Here is a 16746-nt window from a genome sequence, read left to right as displayed (position 1 = left end):
AGTGGTGACCTGCTGGGCCATTCCAGTCTCCCTTCTTGCCCCCTGAGGCACAGGGGGCAGGAGGAGCAGATATCCGTCCCAGGGGTGGCAGTGTCTTGGTCATCTATTAATAGAGGACAGGCTGGGGGCAGCAGTAGTCAGCCCATTTGCCCCCTTGGGCTTAGAGCAAAATGGCTGGCGTAGTTGAGTTGGAAGTCAGACTCTGTCCCTGAGACTGAAAGGCAGAGTCTGAGCCTTCCTGGGCTGTCGCTCACTTGCCATGATTGACCATAGCCATCTCCCCGGCCACACCATGATTTCAGCGGGTATCCCTCTGTCTGGAAGAACTAATCAGGAGCCTGGTGGGCCCCACATCCCCATCTCTTGCCAGCACTCACAATGATCTCACAGGCATAAGGATTGCCACTGCAGCTGTGACACATCCCCTGGGTAGGCTCTGCTTACACATCTGGGTGGTTTCTAACTCAAGATGGGGGTGGAATGAACATCTGGACATCTTAACTGGGTTTGCATTTGTATTCAGATGGAGAAAAATCTAGATCCCTTATCTGGTCTAAATAGCTGAACAGGCAGTGAAGCTCTCAGAGGAGGCAACCTGGCCAGTTGCAGACCCCAGACAAAACCTGAGGGGAACTTCACCTGTCACCCTGCAGAACCTGTATTCCCCACCCTAGTCTATAAGGAGAAAGATGCCTGTTCATCCCACATTCAACAAAGATAGATGCTCACAGTGCTTCTTGTGAATTATCTCCCTGAACCTGTCAGTAGGGAGCTATCAGAAGCCCTGAGATATAAGTCTTCCCCTGGCAAGCTGTGTGACCTTGAGCAAGTTACTTAGACTCTCTGAACTAGTTTTCTGGTGAGTAAAGCAGGAATGGTACCGAGCCTTTTACCCCAGTGGCATGATTTGTGTTGAGCTTGATGGGAGCTGTTCTCTCTCTTGAGTAAATTACCTTGTTTTGTAAGTGCAGTGATGGTTGGGGGGGATACTGGGGATTGAGCCCGTATCTGGCACTCTATCTCTTGCGCTATATCTCCCAGCCCTTCTAGTTTTTGTTTTGAGCTGAGGGCTTCCTAAGCTGCTGAGGATGGACTGGAACCTGAGATCTTCCTGCCAAGTGCTGGGCTTATAGGTGTATGTTGCTTTGCCTGGCTCACCTTGCTTCTTATAAACCATTTTTATTGAAAGAAACACACAGAAAAGTACACAAACATGAGTTAGCTGAGGAATTATGACATGCTGGAGCAATCGCTGTCCAGGTCAAAAAACTATATCGTTACCAGTACTGGAGACCCCTGTACTCTCCCCCACCCTTTACTCTCTCCAGCCCCAAATGCAGTCATTATCCCGAGTTTAGCACTACACTGCTTTGTCGGGCCTCCTCCTCTGCTCCAAATAAGCTACTGCTGACCTTAGAGGTTGTTGTGGAGATAAAATACAATCTGTGAAAATCACTTTGGGGCTCTCGTTATTGACGGCACCCGAGCGGTGTCAGAGTAGAGCGGAGGCATCTCTCTGAAGTCGACTAGATACGCTGCATCATCCAGGAAGAGTGGCCAAAGGTTTCCCGCCGTGTCTCCAGCTCTCTCCCTCGGAAGCCCTCAGGGATCCCTGGGAAGATGCCCTGCCGCCCTTTCAGCAGGCATGGATGCCAGGAAGGAGCGAGTGGAGGAAAGGCACTAGCCACTCAGGGCTCCGATGGTCAGATTGCTGTTCTCCTGGTGTGGGACCGGGCTGCTCCCCAAGGCACAGCTGAAGCCGGGAGGCTGTGGAGGGAGGACAGAGGGGGTGGCTGGGGGGTCTGGAGGTTCGCTGTGGCTGTCAGCACTGCTCCCAGCAGTGGTGATATTTTATTATCCCTGACAAAAACAGTCCTAATAACAGGCCTGTGAATCACACCAGTCCTAATTACGGGCTGACATGTTGGAAGGAGAATGAAAGATAGTAGACCTAGCTGGTGGCCTGTGAGATTCCCACCACTGCAGAAACGCTGGCCTGAGCTTGCCCGAGCTTGCTCCACACAGGCCCAAGCATGCCTGGAATGTAGTGGTGCCTGGTGGCAGGTGGCAGCCTGGCCAGGTCAGGTTCGTGCCATGTCTGGCCTGCAAGTTCAGTGTCTGCCCGTGCTGCCTTCCAGAACAGAACCTGCATTGCTTGTGGCTGGCAGGAAGGGGAAGGTGACTCAGGGTGGAAATTCAGTGTCTGTCAGCGGAGGGTCTGTTGGTGACTGCAGGGGCATTTGGTACAGGGGCGTGTGGTATATGCCTGTAATTCCAGTGCTTGGGAGGCTGAGACAGGAAGATCACTGATTCAAGGCTAGTCTTAGCAACTTAGCATGACTCTCAGCAATTTAGCATGACTCTGTTTCAAAACAAAAAAATAAAAAGGGTTAGGGATGTAGCCTGGAGATAGAATGCACCTGGTTTCAATCCCCAATACCACAAAAAGGGTGTGGGTATTTGACTGGGGGTGGTGACACACACCTCTCATCTCAGTACTTGGGAGACTGAGACAGGAGGATCGTAGATTCAAGGCTGGTCACAGAAATTTAGCAAGAACCTCAGCAACTTAGTAAAACCCTGTTTCAAAATAAAAATAAATAAATAAAAGAGATGGGGGTCTATCTCAGAGGTAGAACAGCCCTGGGTTCAATTCCTAGTACCAAAAACTTTTTTAAAGGGCACATTTGGACCAGAAGTGAGAATATCCTCAGAATTGGGGTAGAAATTAACATTACCCTGGATTAGAAACGAGCATATTGCCTTGAGAACTCAGGCGGGATTCCATTTCCTTTCTTTATGTGATGGGTAAGTTGGTGGTTGCCTTAAAAAATTAGGTGTGCCAACTGTGTCCACCAAAACAGTGATATAAGGAAGCCAAGCCAGAGCCTCTCAGGGCTTCTTGGCACGTGTGCAAGCTGCCAACCCAAACTTTCCTTCTGTTTCTCATTCCAGCTATGTAAACATTGTACCCATAAATACATATTGATTTTCCAATCACAAGATCCCTTTGCTCTCTCTTCAGAGTTTGCATTGAATTTTCTGAAACAGTTTTTTTCAAGTAAAATTGAAGCTAACCCTTTGAGCTACAATGGAATCATGCCAGGTGACATTTCTGTAGCATCCCCTGCACCCCAGGCACTGTCCTACATCCCCTCCAGGAACTTATGTCACTTTCACCATCTGTTTAGGAGGCGATATTACTATCACCGCCATTTTCCAGATGAGGAAACTGAGGGGCAGAGGACTAAGTAGTTTGCCTTTGAATGTGTGGCTGGTCAGTAGCTGAGCTGGCCTGGGAGTATGTGTTCCTGGTGGGGTTGCTGCTCCTGGTCACCCCTCAGCTGAGAGCCTAGGGGAGAAGTCACACTAAATGAGCTTCTTTTTTCTGAATCCAGTCATTTGATTGTGCACATTTGATGAATATTTACTTAGTGCCTACCATGCATGAGCTAGGTACTGCAGTAGATCCGGGAGAGACCTGGTAGGTAAGACAGGCCAGAGGCCCCTGCTCACACTCCGCACAACCAACTGGGAAATCGGTACATTAGCAAGACAATTCTAGATCATGATTCTTGCTGTAAAGACAACAAATCAGGGTAATGAGCTTGCAAGGGTCAGAGGAGGGTCCAGGAGATGGACACTCAGGGGAGGCCACTCTGGTGGCATGACCTTTGGGCTGAGATCTGAGCAGAGGGAAAGCAGCTGGGCCAAGGCCAGGACAGAGTATTTATGGAGAAGAAAGAGCAGAGGTCCCCAAGTGGAAGTGAGCTCCTTGGGTTGGAGCGACAGGACCTGTAAGAGGACTGCAGGTGCTGCAGGGTCAGGAATGCTGGGCCAAGTGAGGAGTTGGGATTTTATTACTGATAAACTGGCTATTAATAAAAGTTTCTGTGGGTTGCTTTCCTGGGGTTCACCTCCCCCCTCTGAGTGTAATGCCATCTGAGGATGGCATTACAAAAGTCTGTAAACTTTGAAGGGAAAAATTAGCTGGGTGTGATGGTGCGTAACTGAAATCCCAACTTGGAAGGCTGAGACAAGAGGATTGTAAATTTGAGACCAGACTTGGCAACTTTGTGAGACCGTCAACAACTTAGTGAGACTGTTTCAAAATAAAAAATAAAAAGGGCTGGTATGTGAAGCTCAGAGGCAGAATGCCCCTGAGTTCAATCCCCAGTACTAAGAGAAAAAAAAGGAGGAAGGAAGAAGGAAGGGAGGGAGGGAGGTAAGGAGGGAGTGAGGAAGAGAAAACTCAGGAAGGAAAGAATGAACATCTATATGTTTCTAATTTCAAACAAATTAAATATTTCCTTCAAATGATGACTGTTGGCCAGAAGCTTCACAACATTAGCCACACCTGTGACTATCACCAATAGCATGACAGTGTTGCCCTTAGACCCTTCCCTAATAATTCTTGTAACTCAAAGGTACACACATCACCATATCACAAAAATGGAGAGATATTTCAATAATTGCATTTCTGTGTAATCATTTAAAAAAAAACTTTTTTGTGGTACTGGGGATGAAACCCAGGGCCATTCTACCTCTGAGCTACACCCCCAGCCCTATTTTTTATTCTTTCTTTTGAAACTCACTGAGTTGCAAAAGGCCTCACTAAGTAGCTGAGGCTGTCCATGAACCGCAGTCCTCCTGTCTCAGCCTCCCAAATGCTGAGATACAAATGTGTGCCACCACACCTGGCATAAAAACACTTTTAATGAAGAGATTTCACCAGATGTCGTCAGACCACCAAAGAGGCCATAGCATAAAAAAGATCATCACAGCAACTCCGAGAAGGAGGCCTCGTCTGCTTTAGCTTTTCAAAAGCCCCCTGGCTACAGTAAGAGGAGCCCATGAGCTGTGTTTAAGCAGGTCTGTGGCTGTCACCCTCCCAACAGTGATAGGAAGCATACGTGATTGGACCCGGTTGAGAGCTGAGGAAAGGAAACACAGCTTTGTGGTAGTGTGCTCAGCTGGTAGATGGCAGATCTAGAAAACACACATGCTTTTGCCTGACCCCAAGGGACGAGAGGGTTGGTGCCTGGGAGCCTGTGGCAAGAGGTCACTGGTGAGCAGTATCTGCTCAGCCTCCTGACCCGGCTTGGACCTCTCTGCCCCGGGCCCAGGCAGTTAGTGCCTAGCCAAGCCTTTCCTTTCTTTCCTCCCATCGTTTCTAAAATCTGCCCTCATAGGCATTAACACAGTCCTGTGCTAAGCCAACTAAATATTTCATGGGGATTTTAATTTAACTTTAAAGAAATTCATCCAACCCTGAGAATAGACTGTCACCTCGAGAAATAGCAGCGGGGAGCACGGGACCTAGGAATGCCATTCCCACTTCCCCAAGAACGCTAATGCTCTGCCTCCAAAGAAGCCTCCACACAGTCTTAGCCTCTCCGGGTAGCAGTGGGTGGAGAAGCTACAACACTGCTCACAAAGCTGTGACTCTGCACAGGGTACCGGCGGGTGGACTGTGCGTGAGTGGGCGGGTGTGCTGGCACTCCTGACTAAGTGGATGCCGTTTTCTAGGCCCTTGTCCTTATCCCCATATCTTCATATCTTGGTTCTGAAAAATGGGAGATGTGGCAGGGCTGCCCTCCTGCGCCCCTGTGAATAGGACAGCAAGCAGGTTTATAGGTGCCACGTGACACTAAGTTTCTCCCTGGCCCCACCTGTGGCGGGGGAGTGGGTGACAGTCTGCGTCATGTGGCAGGAGGGCAGATGTGCGCATTCTCAAGGCATGCCCTTATGAAGTCTAATGATGGCTCCTGCTGGTGCACACAGGCCGTGAGTGGGGGTGAGCTTCCGGGCTCTTCTGGCTCTCCCCCTCGCCTAGTGGCCCTGGGTGACCCAGTGAGTCACTGGCAAGTTCCCGGGCATTGGAGGCGGGGAAGAGAAGGAGGGGGTGGTGCAGCAGGTAAATCGATCAAAAGACAAGAAGGGAGCAGATAATCTAATTTGAAATGGGCCAGATGCAGATGTTAATCTGCTCTGCTGGGCAGCACAAAAGCACTGGGGGCGGGGAGGGGCTGGAAGCAGCTCTGTGGAGCCGGCCTCTGCGGGCCTCCGCTCGGGCTGAGCTTCAGCTCCATTCCCTCCAGGGGTGGTTTAACACTTGTCACTGACAACTCTATAAGCAGGAGCAGGGGCCTCAGGCAGCCTGTGGTGCTGTCCAAGGTGCTCCAGGGAACTGAGGTGGGGACAGGGTAAGGGGAGAAGCGCGCCCTCTAGTGGTAATCTAGGGTGTCAGGGCTCCCTTGGACAGGAGAAGGCTTGTGTCTGACCCCATCCTGAGCAGGACCAGAATCCAGTTCTAGTAGCACTCCCGCTTCCTGGTATAACATCCCTCCTGCATCCCATCCATCTATCCATCAGAAGTCAGCCTGATTCTACTGCCAGCAAGAAGGGCTCGAGGGTGCACTGTTCAGGTGGCTCCCCTGCTGACCCTGCAGTGTTGTCTGCACAGATTATTCCTTAGGGACAGTGTGCTCACTGGGGAAAAGTCACCATGAACAGGGCAGCAATCAGAGCAAAGGGACAGTCTTGAGAACCTGCACGTGTAAGTCTGAAGCAGCTTTCTCTGTGTCTTGGCTGTGTGTGCCTCAGCAAGTCAGCAGCCTCTCTGGGCCTCAGCTTCTGTGTCAGTAAAACAGGATGGTAGCCTTGAGCACCATCATGTGTATTGATGCCAGTCACGGAGGTGGCAGTAGCCACACATGGCAAGTTTTTAAAAGACTCGGTCCCTGCTTCAAGAAACTTATCATCAGCTGGGTGTGATGGCTCACGCTTGTAATCCCAGCATTTGGGAGGCTGAGACAGGAGGATCGCAGTTTGTAGACAGCCTCAGCTACTTAGTGAAGCTCTTTGCATCTCAGTGAGACCCTGTTTCAAAATAAATAAAAAATAGGGCCGGGAGTGTAGTTCAGATGTAGAATGCCCCCTGGGTTCCATCCCCAGTACTGAAAAGAAAAAGAAATTTATCATCTAAAGACAAGATAAACGGGGTAAGGGTGGCATATGCCTGTAGTCCCAGTACTTGGGGAGCTGATACAAGAGGCTTGAAGGCTAGCTTCAGCAACTTGGCAAGGTGCTCAGCAATTTAACAAGACCCTATTTCAAAATAAAAAAAAATAGAGCTGGGCGTGGTGGCGCATGCTTGTAATCCCAGCATTCGGGAGGCTGAGACTGGAGGATCGCAGTTCGCAGACAGCCTCAGCTACTTAGTGAGGCCCTTTGCAATATAGCGAGACCCTGTTTCAAAATAAAGAACAAAATAAAAAATAGAGGGGAGAGAAGGTATGCACACGAGGGAAAACATCCAACTCCTTATTTGTTGTGACTGACTAACCTCACTTAGTGTAATATTTTCCAGTTCCATCCATTTCACTGCAAATGACATAATTTTGTTCTTCTTTATGGCTGAGTAGAATTTCATTGTGTATATATCCCATAATTTTGTCATCCATTCATCTGTTGGTGACATCTTGGCTAATTCCATAGTTTGGCGATTATGAATTGTGCAGCTATAAACATAGATATGCATGCATTGCTGTAGTGATCTGGTTTCAGTTCTCTTGGGTGGATACCGAGGAGTGGTATATCTGGTCATATGGTAGGTCTATCCCCATTCTTCTGAGGATCCTCCACACTATTTTCCAAAGCGATTGCACTAATTTACAATCGCACCATCAGTGTATCAGAGTTCCTATTTCTCCACATCCTTGATAGCATTTATTATTATTTGTGTTTTTAATGATTGCCATTATAAGTGGTTTTAGGTGAAAGGTTGGGTGGTTTCCCTCATATATGGAAGCTAGAGAGAAATTGGGACATAGGAGGGACTCCAGACAAAGGAGGAGAAGCCTAGTGGAGTGAAGGAGGAGACCTGACTGAGGGAGACGGGAGGGGGAGGAGACTTGAAGAGGGAAGCACCTCCGTGGCCACGATGCACATGCGCAGATTTATCAATGCCAATCATCGTGTCATACACAGGAAGGGAGGGAGGGAGAGGGAGGGGGTGGGAACGGGAGGCTCAGTGAATCCTGTGCACATGAATGCCTCTATCACCTTGAACTTCATCACGATGTATGATTACAGTGCACCAGTTAAAAATAGAGATATGCACATTAATGTCAACAACAATAAAGAGAGAGAGTCAAAGGTGTTGGAAACTATTTAGTTAGATGGATTGCTCATTTAACCCCCTTAGGGGGCCCATGAGGGCAGAAATTAATGATTGCTTTCCCCTTTAGAGTGAAGAAACTGAGGCACAGATGTTAACGGCACATCGCTTATCAGTGGCAGAGTAAAAGTATAGCCAAGATTCTGTTCTAACACAAGGCAATTGATCGTTCAAGCCACAGGGGGTGGTACTAGCCATGCCTTGTCTCTGATGGTGACTGAGAGGTGGGGGGGCTTATTCCTGGGCAGATGACCTGGGAGTATTTTATGGAGAAGGAAAACTTTGAATGGACAGAGTTGATGGTAGGACTTTTCACATGGAGGAAATGTAACTGTAGGTAAGTACAGAGTGTGTTTGGGAATTGACCAAGGGAGACTAGCTGAGAGCAGGCTCTGGGACAGGACAGGCCGACTCAACTCACAGTGACAGGCGGGTCACCAAGTTCAGAGTCCCAGGCTGGACTCCAGGGTCATGAGATTCATGGATACGTTTTTAGTGTGGTACTAGGGTTCCTGGAAGCCCTCTACCTCCGGGCTACACTCCCAGACCTATTTTTTATATTTTTATTTGGAAACAGGGTCTCAAGCCAGCGTAGCTGGCTTCGAACCTGCGCGATCCTCCTGTCTCCGCCTCCCAAGTGCGGGGATTACAAGCATGCGCCACCACGCCCGGCATGGATAATTTTTTAAAGGAAAGACAAGTATTATTGTCATGGTGTAATGGTGAATTTTGCTTAAAATAGCACTTAAAACAATTTATGGAGCCAGGCGTGGTGGCACACGCTTGTAATCCCAGCATTTCGGAGGCTGAGACAGGAGATCATGGTTCACGGCCAGCCTCAGCTACTTAGTGAGGCCCTTTGCAACTCAGTGAGACCCTGTTTCAAAATAAAAATAAAAAAGTAGGGCTGGGGGTGTAGCTTTAAGGTAGAATGCCCCTGGGTTCTACCCCCAGTATCACAAAAAAATAATTTATGCGTGTCTACGCTATGACAGGTACTGTGGCTTTTGCATGATGTGCTATATCTCATCTGGCCTCACCAAGCCCCTGAGATAGCAATTATGACCCATCTTACAGGTGAGAAAAGCTAGGAGACCTGCCCAGGGTTGCTCAGCGATGGATTTGCTAGAGCTAGAACCTGAGCCCAGTTTGGTTTGGTGCCAGTGACACAAGCAACATGGTCACAGGACAGAGCGGGGGGAAGACTGTGTCCTCGACATCAGCCTCACTCAGGAAACCCAGCAGGGGCTGGAGAAGGGGGCTGGCTGGAGGTTCAGCAAGAGAAGGCCTCAGAAGCACCCCTTAGTCATGGTCACATGGGGTCTCTGCTGACCTTGGCTGGAGGGCCCTGGTGGAATGCCTGGCAGGGGAACAAGGAAGGCCCTTTCTTGCCTCTTTCCAGTCTTCTTTTATCTTTCACTAGTGACCCTTGAATTTGTTGCGGGTTTATAATGCACACTCTGAAGACAAACTGCCTGGGTTTGAATCCCGGCTCTGTCCATACTTGCTATCCAGCCTTGGGCAAGTTGCTTCACCTCTCTGTGCCTCTGTTTCTTTATCTGTATAATGAGATAGTAATAGTACCTATCCCACAGGGGTCTTGTGGGTATTGGAGGAGATGGCGCATGTGAAGGGTTAAGTTCAGCACCTGACACGCAGGGAGAGCTACAGGTGTTCACCGTGTTATTATCGCAAGTCTGATCTTGTAGGATGTTCACTGCTTAAAATCTTCAGCAACCTCTGTTGTTCTTAAAGCATTGCATCTTCTGGTCCCTGCCTGCCTTTCCAGCTTTATCATACAGCACACCGCCATGCCCTGTGTGCTTCAGCCAGGCTGACCTTCTTTCAGCTCTTGGAATGCTCTACGCTCCCTCCTGCCCCAGAGCCTTGGTACCTGCCATTCCTTCCACTGAGAGGGCTCAGTCAAGCCTCCTCGTAGGTAACACCTGCTCAGGTAACTGAGTCTCTCCTTGGGTAAGCCCCTGTGGCCCCTCAGGCTCTGCCAAGCCCCTATTCTGCCTTCCCAGAGTGCTGGAGACCAGTTTCTTATACACTAGGCATAGGAAAAATTTTACAAAAATATTTATGGCAGTCCGATGGTGGTCTGCCTCCCCGGCTGGACTATGAGCCCTTTTTCATCAGGGGCTATGCCTGTGTTTTGTCCACCCCAGTTATCCCAGCTGCTTGCATACCACCTGGCACAGGATGGAGAGTGAAGAGGGATCAGTGAGGTTACATGAGGCATTAAAAGGAGTGGCAGGTGGCTTTGCAGACAGCTTCTGCCCATGCTGGAGCCCACATGCAAGGGCCAGCGCCAGGACGCCATGCTTCCTGGTATCTGGTCAGCTCTACAGCCCACCACCTTTACCCCAAATGCTCAACCAGAGCAGCAGGTGCCTTTTCCGTCCCAAGGAAGCCCCTTGCCATCTGGGTGTTTACAGCAAAGCCCCATTCCACAGCCTTGGGCCTGGCCTTACTTGGAATTCTGCATGCTTTTTCAATACACAGGGTCTCTCCGAAGACAATTACCTTGCAATGAAGGTTTCCAGGAACACTCCTTACAACCTTATTCCTTGTAGCATTTTCTCATTCCCCCTGTAGCCTCCCGAAGCTTTCTGGAGTTAAGTAACACGATTACAGAGTTAAGTAAGTGACAGCAAAGAACAGGGGACACCATGGGCTGAGCAGCAGGGGGACACAGGTATGAGCTGGCATTGGCTTGCATGGGGCGGGGCCTGGGGCCTGGGGCTGCAGCGGCCTCCCCAGGGACAGGAGGCTGGGGCTTGAGAGAGGGGCCATGTAGAAAACCTGAGAAGGAAGATCTGGAAGCTGACCAGAGTTGGCACAGCAGACCTGGGGGAATTTGAAAAGCACTGGGGGGGGGGGCATTTGAGCCCCTCCCAGGGGAGAACCATATAATGTGGGCAATGACTGGGTTTCCGAGCAGAGTGTCCGTTTTCCTACAGATTTCCAGAGTGTGGGGCAGTGTGAGGCCTGGGTGGGTCCCCATGTAGGTCTGCAAATTCAGGCAGTCCCACAGGGAGGCACACAGTACTACACACAGTACTACACACAGTACCATGTCCACACAGTACTATATGGTGTCCTAGGCCACCTGGGAAAGACCGCCATGGCCTCAGTGACCCAGGGCTTGGTGCATGGTCAGTGCTGTGCACAGAGATAAGCTGGCCTGCCTCCAAGTGCCCCTCAGCCCTCCCCAGAGGCCCCCGGGGGAGCATCATCATCAAGCTCAGCATCACCTATTGCCACTGCCCTGCCCCCTGTGGCAAGTACTCAGAAGCCAGACCCAAGATTGGCATTTAGGGTCACGTTGCCGGCCTTCTTCATGGTTCTCAGACTTGGGTCCTTCCTGTCCCCACTTTACAGATGAACAAACCGAGGCTGAGGAAGTGAAATGGCCCAACTAAGGTCCCACCGCTAGTAAGCAATGGAGTCTGAATGAGTCTGTCCCCCCGCCAGGGCTCGCAGTGTGCAGTGCGCAGCTTTGCGGCACTCTGGAAGTTGTGCAGCCCTTAAGCCACGCCCCCTGACTTCAATAGATGGTCACTGAGTCCAGGGAAGGCAGGCGAATTGCTGGTGAAGATATCTGCCTCCTGACCACCCTCCCCCTGTTAGCCCAGCCTGTGGAGGAGGCCCACTGCAGAGAGGAGGTGGCCAGTGCCCAGGCCCTCCTGAGCACAGGGGAAAGGATTTGCCCTAAAGGGGGCAGCAGCTGTCTAAAAACAGAAGTGAGGGCGGCAGAGAAGGTTTCGCTGCCCAGTGGGCCAGATCTGCTGCTGCCACCTGAAGCCTTCCTGCTGTTCTCAGGGAGCTCAGGATGCTCCCTCCCACCCAGCCCTCCAGGCTCTGACAGCAATAGTGGTGTTTATATGGCCCCCATGAAGCTTCAGGAGGCAAAGGAGTAGGTTTTAGAAGTCACCTCTAGGCTGGCCGCGCCTGCCCTACAAGGTAAATTCCACAAACATCCAGGAGATGAAAGTGGGGACTCTCAGAAGCAGCACACAGAGCTCTTCAAAGAACACTTTTAACTGGAAATGGGAGAGGAGAGAGGCCTCTCCCTGGCAGGGAATGTATTTATATACCCCTGTGTGTGCGCACATCGCCACCACAGTCCTGGGAACACAGGCCCATGCAGGGCTCTCGGTCTCTGCCCAGTTCTGTCCTCCTCTGTTTCCAACAAACCTCCCCCTCTGGCTCTGGCTGGCCTGGACTATTCTGCTCTTCCATTTGTGCTTTCCAGATTTCCTTCCTTAAAATAAAATATCCTACCTTGGATGAGACGCTGACTTGTCTAGTAACCAGCTTCCTCCTCCAAGCTGTTCTCCCTGTCTGCTCTGCACCGTTCAATTCTGCTGACTGTCCCATCTTCCTGAGCAGAGAAGAGGCTAATTAAACTAAGCTATGTCTCCTGTAGCTGGACAAAGCCAAGCATAAGATTTTACAGCTGTAAAAGCGTTTAGAGGCTCTCTAGTTGAACCCTTTTGCTTTACAGCCAAGGAGACTATTCTAGAAATAACTTACTTAGAGTCACCGTGAAGTTGAGGCCCAGCTGAAACAAGAACCAGGTCTTCTGATGTCTGTCCACCCCCTTTCCACGCAAGGGCACCGCCCCTCCCTGCCCCACAAGTGGCCCTGGCCTGAGCAGCAGGCGGCCGGGAGGAGATGCCAGCGTGCCCACACTCCCCCAGCCTCCCACGTCAGCAGATCCTGGTGTTCCTGCAGTCCCGACCCCTTTCTTGTTCCTTTGGTTTCATGGCACTTTATCTCCACATCTGAAAGCTGCTTTATAGCATAATGTCTTTTTAACTAAGGTGAAAGAAAACGAATGCACATCTTTTGGAATCTTTTGGTCCCATGTGATTCTTGCTGATACCCTGGGGTGCACTGAAACCAAGGTAGATAATTACTCTTCCATACTGAGTCAATTAAATATAAAAAACAACCACCACCAAATCTCCATGGTTTCCTGTAACTTATCACTGCCCTTTACCATCTCCCTCCCTGCTTTCTCTGTCCCCAGCTTAGAATTGGGAACAAAGGAAAAAGTGGGGGTCTGAGGGCCCCGACTCAGCAATGTGGGCACAGAGCAGTTTCTCTTTTTTGGCTCAGTTTGGGGAGCGTCTATCTGTGAATAGACAGAAGTGCCCTGTCTGCGCTGGGACACACATGCCCGTGGCATGTGGTCATTCTGCTTCGTGGGGGAAGAGCCCTGGTCGTGGGCTGTGGTCCTTTTCCAGCTTTTGCTCCATATGGACATATGGAATTGTTGTGGCATAATGTCTTTGTTGGCCAACATTTATAAACTTGTGAAATGATTTTCAAATTCTAATCTAAAGTTTGCCCTTTTTAGAGGAAAGCTGAGTGTGGGGAAAGAAATTTGAGGACAGCATTGTTTACTTGGACTAATTGATTTGGATTAAAAAAATAACCAGAGAAGGGACTGGATGCTGTGCTTGCTGTTTGCCCATTTTATCAACCTCATTAACCTGCAGTTCATTTCTTTCATTCCAACCCTTTCAGCTCTCATCTCGTTTCCTCCCCCCAGTCTTCAGAGGGGCTGGGCAGCCAGTTGGCAGGACCCATACACTCGGGATGGCCCTGTGCCTGCTGTTCCTTTGTGGTTGGCTTCCATAACTTTATATATACTCCTGCTTACAACTGAACAAGCCTTTGAGGGGCCAAGGTTGTGAAAGGCCCTAGGAACACCCTCCAGAGCCCCCTAAATGAAGGCACTAGCAATTTTTTCTCAAGACTCCTCTCCCAACCCCTCGGGGGCGGGGAGCTCCCTGATGGCAGTCATCAGCTCGCTCTTGGAGGAACGTGGGCTGAATTGCTCACAATTCCCAGTTTTTATTAAGAATCTATTTCATCTGCACTTGAGTTCTCTGAAGGACGACTTTATTTTACAATACCTTAAGTGTATTAACCTGTGCTGGGCCACATGGCTGTTTTACAGGTGGGATTGACAGTTGGGGAATGTTGGTGTTGAACTGAGAGTGGAGGGTCGGTGTTGAGATGTGGAAGAAACTGACGTTTGCCAATGGAATTATCCTTCCTGTACACAAATCATAATCCCCTCTGGAGTAAAATGAGGGCCAGCATGTCTGTCTCTCTACTTTCTTTACAGTAGTTACCAAGAATCTGGTGTGTGTGTGTGTGTGTGTGTGTGTGTGTGTGTGTGCGCGCGCGCGCGCGCGCTCATTCAGAACTAATGGACTTGTTTGTAGGTTTCCAGACACTTTACCTCATTTTCTTTTGTGTGTATCTGGGTGGGGGGGTACTAGTGATTGAACCCAGGAGCATTCTACCTCTGAGCTATACCCCTACCCAATTAAAAACAATTTTTTTTGAAACAGTGTCTTGCTAAGTTTTTGAAGGTCTCTAAGTGTCGGAGACTGGCCTCGAACCTGCGAGCTTCCTGTCTTAGCCTCCCCAGAACCGGAATTGCAGGTGTGCCATGCCTAGTACTTTTCCACATTTTCTTTTTCATCTTTTGCATCAACTGATCTACTGGTGTTAGAAGGAGTAGACAAAGCTAAAATGTAATTGCCAGAGGCCAGTCTGGAATTCACTGCCTACATTATAAACATGGTTGCTAATATTAGTACAAGTTAGATCCATCTGATCAACCTGTTACAGATACAGCACCCTGCATCCTAGGATCAGAGTCAGACCCAGGGGGTCTTTGATGAGACCTGGGAACTCATGTTAAATTGGCTCAGTGGAGAATCTGACAAGGGGCCCCATAGGCTACATTTTGAGAATCACTGGGATGGATTTAGCCCCCACTTAACTCCACGTGGTCTGTGGATGAGGTCGAGGAAGCCCAAAGAAGCACAGTGACTACCCTCGGTGGATGGCTGGGGCAGGGCACAAATGGGAACTAAGCACTAGCTCGGGCTTTGCTGCAGGTATCCAAGGGCAGAGCAATAGGAAGTGGGCTTGCTTTCCATAGAATGGATTTAAGTTGAAGACAAGGAAGAACCTCCTGACACAGGACCACACTGAAGCTTTTCCAGAGGGCCCTAATTTAGGCCAAATCCTCGTCGGAAATGGCCACTTGAGGTATAATCAGGAGGCAAAGAGACTGGAAGAGAAGCTCTTCAGGACAAGCTCTGGTGTAACCAGAGCCCCTTCCATTGTGTGGTCTCTGTTCCCTCTCTGGGGAGGGAGTGGAGCTGCATCAGGTGGCTTTTGATTTCTGTGGTCCCAACATTTCTTACCTTTTTCTATAATTCTCCCCACCAAAGCACCCGGTAAAGTTAAGTTGAATAAAAACTACTCAGTATGGAGAACCCAAGAGCCCAGCTGCCAGTTCTCCCGTCCTGTACCTCTCCCTGGGACAGAACAGTCTAACGTGGGAGTGGTCCCTCCTGTTTTTAAATTGCCTTTGTGTTCAGAGGGGCCTAACCACAAATGAACAGGAGGCACAGCATCCACAACCTCTCCTCCCCAGAGTGATCACTCAGATCCGGGCCTTGCCGGCTGACTGGAGCAACACCTCCTAGCAGGCACAGCTTCTGGCTGAGTCCTGTGCCCCACCTCACGTGACCACCCCACTGATGGGCTTTCTCTTTTCCTTTCAGAAAGCAGATCTGGCTGTGGCAGGCCTCACCATTACAGCAGAACGTGAGAAGGTGATTGATTTTTCTAAGCCATTCATGACGCTGGGAATTAGTATTCTTTACCGAGTTCATATGGTAAGAGACTTATTTTATAAGCATTTATGTCATTAAAGTTATTTGCATGCAAACACTGAGTTTTGTGGTAATAATGAATGACTCACGGAAATATTTAGATTTCAAGACTTCAATGCAAATGTGCTGGGCTATTTTTTCCCCATCAGCTGCAGGAACTTGCAAACAGGAGGGATAGAGAAGTCACACTTGTGAGCTTTCCAGTAAAAATCCCTCCTGCTTCACTGAATAGCAGTGACCGGGAGCAATCGATCAGGCTTGTTGCCTAATTTGCTGGTGATTGGTCCTGTCAGTCACTCTTCTCTTTCCTGGGGGCAGGACCTAAAGCCCAAATAAGTCACCCAGCATTCTCAAGGATTCTTCAAACTCCTAGGTATCTGGTAAAGCAATACAAACTTCTTCTCTTGAGTATTTATTCTGGTGGATACAGAGCAGATAACCTAATGACATTTAGATGGCCTTTTGTATCCCTCCTGAAAAAAAAAAATTTCTTTGGCTAGGTTGGCCAGAGTGAGTGTTAAGATGAGCATGTGAAACATACCAATGGACAGCCAAGGATGGATATGACCACCAAATTCCCTGGCTGGTGGACTGTGCAGGGGAAGAGTAACACTGGCCAGGTCTACTCCATCAAATGGATGGTTGTTGTATTGCCTGCAAACAGCTGACTTTACCTAGTTTCCTGCCCGGACCAGAAGAGCCTCCCTTTCTTTCCTTCATCCAAACTGGATCTAGTGTGCAGCTACCATGGATTTCCTGGCACTCTGGTCAATTTCAGTGTCCACAGTTCGGCTTCTGTGTGTATTCCTCCGCATAACCTTGGTACCACATGCCTGCTGAAGAAGT

The 16746-nt window shown here is 49.5% G+C and overlaps 1 protein-coding gene across 1 annotated transcript in view; it reads left to right on the top strand.

The window, feature by feature from the left end:
* GRIK4 (glutamate ionotropic receptor kainate type subunit 4) overlaps window positions 1–16746 on the top strand; it is a gene marked incomplete at both ends in the record, with an annotated part of 288755 nt that overhangs the window by 226241 nt on the left and 45768 nt on the right. Inside the window, one exon of the mRNA XM_080705143.1 lies at window positions 15790–15903. Within this exon, the coding sequence (XP_080561269.1) occupies window positions 15790–15903 (114 nt within the window). The remainder of the gene's footprint in view (window positions 1–15789; window positions 15904–16746) is intronic.

The sequence above is a fragment of the Muscardinus avellanarius genome, assembly GCF_963383645.1.
Source record: "Muscardinus avellanarius genome assembly, chromosome: 1".
Taxonomy (NCBI): Eukaryota; Metazoa; Chordata; class Mammalia; order Rodentia; family Gliridae; genus Muscardinus; species Muscardinus avellanarius.
The sequence above is the reverse complement of the archived record's forward strand: the minus strand, read 5'-3'. Positions and strand labels throughout refer to the sequence as shown.